Source organism: Trichomycterus rosablanca, chromosome 12, assembly GCF_030014385.1.
Source record: "Trichomycterus rosablanca isolate fTriRos1 chromosome 12, fTriRos1.hap1, whole genome shotgun sequence".
In the NCBI taxonomy this organism is placed as follows: Eukaryota; Metazoa; Chordata; class Actinopteri; order Siluriformes; family Trichomycteridae; genus Trichomycterus; species Trichomycterus rosablanca.
In genome coordinates, this window is record NC_085999.1 from 9,340,939 (window position 1) to 9,345,814 (window position 4,876).

The 4,876-nt window shown below is 38.4% G+C and overlaps 1 protein-coding gene across 1 annotated transcript; it reads right to left on the reverse strand.

The window, feature by feature from the left end:
• Positions 1–2,120: 2,120 nt before the first annotated feature.
• sp5a (Sp5 transcription factor a) lies at positions 2,121–4,088 on the reverse strand. The gene is made up of 2 exons (XM_063006372.1): positions 4,005–4,088; positions 2,121–3,340 (listed from the first exon to the last, which is right to left on the reverse strand). The coding sequence occupies exons 1-2, from the start codon at positions 4,053–4,055 to the stop codon at positions 2,285–2,287; spliced, it is 1,107 nt and encodes a 368-aa protein (XP_062862442.1). The 5' UTR covers positions 4,056–4,088; the 3' UTR covers positions 2,121–2,284.
• Between the last annotated feature and the right edge of the window lie 788 nt (positions 4,089–4,876).

Below are 4,876 nucleotides of genomic sequence, written 5' to 3' on the forward strand. Positions count from 1 at the left end.
AATATAATCTAGTTAATGTAAAGTAATATTTATTCATTCATTGTCTGTTTTACAACTGCTTTATCCTGGTCAGGGTTGTGGTGGGACCGATTCACTGGGCGAAACACCCAGATAGATCAGAAGTCCATTACAGGACAGACACACAGACACACAGACAGACACACAGACAGACACACAGACAGACACACAGACAGACACACACACACACACACACACACACGTAGTAGCTCCAACTGACCTGACTGCATGTGTTTGAACTTGAAGAAAACTGGAGCACCTGGAGGAAACCCACATAGACACAGGGAGAACATGCAAACTCCACACAGAAAGAACCCTATTATTATGATTCATATTATTTGTCTCCACCTAAATTAGTTTTTTTTTAACCCAGTGTAAAAAGTGAATATTTCAAAATTAAACGTTATTAAAATGCATTACATTGTCATAGTTGGCTGAACAAGTAACATTCATTTTTATTTCATTTTTACTTTAACACAAAGGCTTTAGTGGACTAACAATTAAGTTTATAACTCTATATAAAAACCTACTATACTTACAACATAATCTTTAAGTTGATGATAATAAACCTAAGTTTATTAATTTAACTTAAAATTGAAAACATTTTACTCTATTTTTCCTATAAACTCAAATTTCCCTCAGGAACTATTTAAGTCCTATCTTATCTTACCCATTACACCATATTTAAGTGGTCAAGTAATTGTATTAATTTTCACTAAAACTATGTAAAACTACATCTACATCAGCATCAGGTGGGCAAGCTAATAATAATGTTTTACTTACATTTCTTGTTTAAAAACGCATTCCATCAACTTTGTGTAGATGAAAAAGTAATGTTTTTTTATTTCCTCCCTCTTTGTGAAACCTGTTATTTACTTAAACAGCATACTTATGACAAAAAGTAGGCTTTTCTTTTATTGCACTTTAACTACATATTCCCCGCTGGTTGTAAAAACCTAGTACTTACTACACCAAAAACTTTCCATATTTTTTACATTTCACACACACCAGTGACCTTATGTTAAGGCTAGAAAGGGCTGTGACCACACCACAACTTTACTGCTCAACTTATGGGCTATTTTGCCAGTGCAGTATTATAAATGCATGTACTACAGAATGTTAGCTAAGTGATTACAAAGAAAATAGCGTAAGCTAGTGAAATTATAGCATGCTTAGTTTTAATTTGAAATATTACAGAAGTTACATTTATGTCAACTTCATAATTATATTGTAAAATATCCACTGTAACCCCATCTGCATGTGTCAGGCTATAAAGAAGTAGTATTTAAAGAAATATTTCTTTTCCGCATAACTCATAAGTGTCAATATTCTTTCTCTAATATAATTAAAGCATCTAACTTACAAAACCAGGTCTAAACGGATGAACATGTAATAAGCTGTTCTTTATTTTTATTTGAACTGTATTTTGTCAAGCCCTTGAAATAAGGATTTGCTACTTACTAAACCAGCTTATCCTTAATTTTTTTTTAATATTCTTAATTTTTGTTAAAGATTTTATGTTAGTTTATGTAATAACTTAGTAAAAACTTAACACTACAGTAATTTGTGAATGAAAAAATACAATTCCTACTTTTCACCTAAACGTTTTCTTCTCTGATGATACATGGCATTTAGCATATAATCAAATGTAAAAACTGTTTTTTAACTGGCAAGTGAACAAACCAGTAACATTGTTTTCACCTAAACTTTTTAACTAACCCAAATTTATTCTTTCTTTTTATACACCAACATTAAGTAGATGAAAAAGTATTATTATTTTTCTTTCAGTTATATTTTTCTCCACTGATATTAAAACATTTTACTTACTACATTAAATAGATGCATTAATAACGGGTTATACCTTCACAATATAAAAACCTCTTAACACCAGCTTGTGGACAAACAAGTAATATTCTTTATTTTCACACAGCAAGTTCTTTTTTAAAATATATATAGCATGCTAAAGCACCCCACAAGGAGCAAAAACTGACACTTTCTTTCAACAAAAGCTATTAAATAGATATATTTACAATCAGTGTGAGATCTTCCACCGAAGACAAAGATCTTAACACAAGTTTAAAACTTGAGTGATTAAGCACAGGGAGTCCTGATGAGAACATATTTACAAGTCCAAAAACGAGCTTTAAAAGTTGCAACTGTTTGAGCTTTACAACTCCATTGCTTATTAGGGTCCAAAAGTTTGTCCAAAAGTCCACTGATGAGTTCTGCTCAGTCTCTGACTATGCAATATCAGTCCTGCTCTGGTTTAAACGTGTCTGGTATCCTCTCGTTTAATTTGCTCTGTGCTCTTCTCGTGTGGTTTGCTGCTTTTTTTGTTCTGGTGGGTTTTGATATGTTTGGCTAGGTGATCACTCCTCATAAACCTCTTGCAGCAGTCGGGACATGAGAAACGTTTCTCTCCGGTATGTGTCCTCAAGTGTCTCTGCAGCTCGTCTGAACGGGTGAAACTTTTACCGCAGAAGAGCCAGTTGCAGACAAACGGCCTCTCCCCGGAGTGCCAGCGCAGGTGAGCTTTAAGGTGTGAAGTTTTACCGTAGACTTTACCACAGCCTGGTACATGGCACACGTGCTGCTTCTTCTTACCGGGTTCATCACTGGAACTGGATGTTTGGCAGTTTGGGCAGCGACATCTGCGGCACCGGCGCGCAGTGGCCAGTGGGGATTTGGGGTGCAAGAGAGCTGCGATCTGACTCTGATACTGTGCCAAATCCGTGTGCCCAAGCACCAACCCCCTCTGCAATTGAAAACGGTGACTTACAGGACTGCCTTGTTGCAAGCTCCACCAAGGGATGTCCTCGGCTGGGTTAGGGGACAGTTGTCTCTGTTGCTGGTGCATCAAGCCTGAGTGACCGGTTACGAAAGCTGGCACGGCGGGTGGCATGGGCGCCGGGGTTGGGTATGTCACAGCTGGGACGTAGGTGGGCGGACACGTGGACTGTAAGGACGAGCATGGCAGCATTTTGACGGGGGAGAAGTCGTAGGGGTACGAGGGTTCAGCTGGAGGGGTAAGCGGTAACTCATGAGTGGAGCTGTAGGAGCTTTGAAGATGCGCAGAAAGTGGCGGTTTGGATGATAGTCCGAATGAAGAAGTGCTGGAATGTGTAGGCTGAACATTTGTTTCGTTAGTCCATGGATGGAAAATTCGGGATGGAGAAGCCAGGGTCGGGTCGTATGAAACCTGGAGGAAATCAGCAGGGTTGACTGTGTGGTGGTGATGATGCCCGATCCGGTTACACGTAGCCGCAAGAAGCGCCAGTGGAGAATGTTTGTTGTTTTCAGGTGAGGAGTTTGGCGTTCGGTCCTGGATGGTTCAAAAAGTTACAAAGTTAAAATATTGTTCATATACTTGGTATATCTGATTTATTATTTGTTAGTGTAATCACAGATAAAAAATAAGAGATTCTTTTTAGCTCTTACATATCAGAACCACGTTTGGTTTTCTAAACAGCCAATCAATTCATAGTCGCTGTTGTTTTTTGCAGGAATGAAATTAGTTCACGCAAAAAAACCCATAAAGATTTAAATAGGAAAATGATTAAGTGGTTTCTTGTGGCACAATCAAAAACTTGTTCAAGGACATTGTTCTTTAGAGGCATTGCTGTAAAGCTTTTCTGGCACCAATTTTCAAAAGCACAAAATGCAGTCTAAAGATGGGTATACAGTAAGTTTAAATTAATTGACTGTAAATTAGTGAACACTCCGACAGTAGTAACTCCATAAAAAGAACCGACAAAACCAAACAAATAATTGTATAACAAATACCATAAAACTTTCATAAATACTATATAAATACTTTGAGTTAAGCTGACTCTGATACCACTAACTACCAATGATATTAAATACACACATAATTAGTGATTCGAATAGCCGATTTACATTTGGATTACCACTGTTATAAATAATCAACACAGCAAAACACTTAAAAGAAAGAAAATCCAAAATGAAGCTGTAAAAGTCTTAAGTACCTGCAGAAAAGCCTGGAGAGTCTCGTTCCTAAGCACAGCTACAGCAGCCATCCTAAACTTTGTTCTCTATCCGCTGAAGTCTGATGCGCACAGAGAGTCAGATCGAGCGCAGAGGGAAACAGGAACAGAAGTAGTTCCCGTGGAAAAGTGCAGCCCCGGCGCTTCCTCTCCTCCTGATATCCTTGGACCATCTGAGGCACTGAAGGATCACTTCTTAGGATTTGATAAGGACTTTGGTGGGCCGCCAGCCAGTCAGGAGAAAGATTTATTACTTTGAAGTTTGCCGCTGCCCAATCATCAAAGAATAGCGGCTCTTTGAGAGCGGGAAGCAAATCCTTTGAATCCACAAAGCTCCTATGGTGTGTTTGTTGGTCTGGATAAAAGAGCTGATTATTAGGGGGGATGGGCAGGGTGGAGATAAAGGCGGGACAATTAATGAAGTAATCACTATGTGGGAAATGTATATACACAAATAATTGGATTTTCTTGATCAAAGAACCCTGGCCGCGCGGGGAGTCTGGTATTGGATGGCGAAGTCACCCGATCCCCCTTTGCTGTAATTAAGGATTTGTAGGGCGGCCCGTCACCACAATGCCACCGTGTTATCTGCACACATCTATTGATACAAGGCTTGTTAGATAGCTTCACTGGGGAAAAAGTAGGTGAAAAACAGAGTAATGCTATTCCAGACAAAGTTCATCAAGATGTGACCCATTTGTTTTAAATAAGACAAGGGAATACACGAAAGAAGTATCACTCATGAAATACTTCAGTAGGTTACTTTCTGGCATTTGGAAAACTTGATAATAAAATATATTCTATAATGCCTCCTACAGAGCAACATTTTGTAACATAAGTATGTGGCACGCCTA

Bases quoted from the DNA above. Each gene is read 5' to 3' on its own strand.
- sp5a (XM_063006372.1), bottom strand. From the start codon at position 4,055: ATGGCTGCTGTAGCTGTGCTTAGGAACGAGACTCTCCAGGCTTTTCTG. The intron at 3,341-4,004 runs GTACTTAAGACT...TGAACCATCCAG, and splicing joins CTCTCCAGGCTTTTCTGCAG to GACCGAACGCCAAACTCCTC.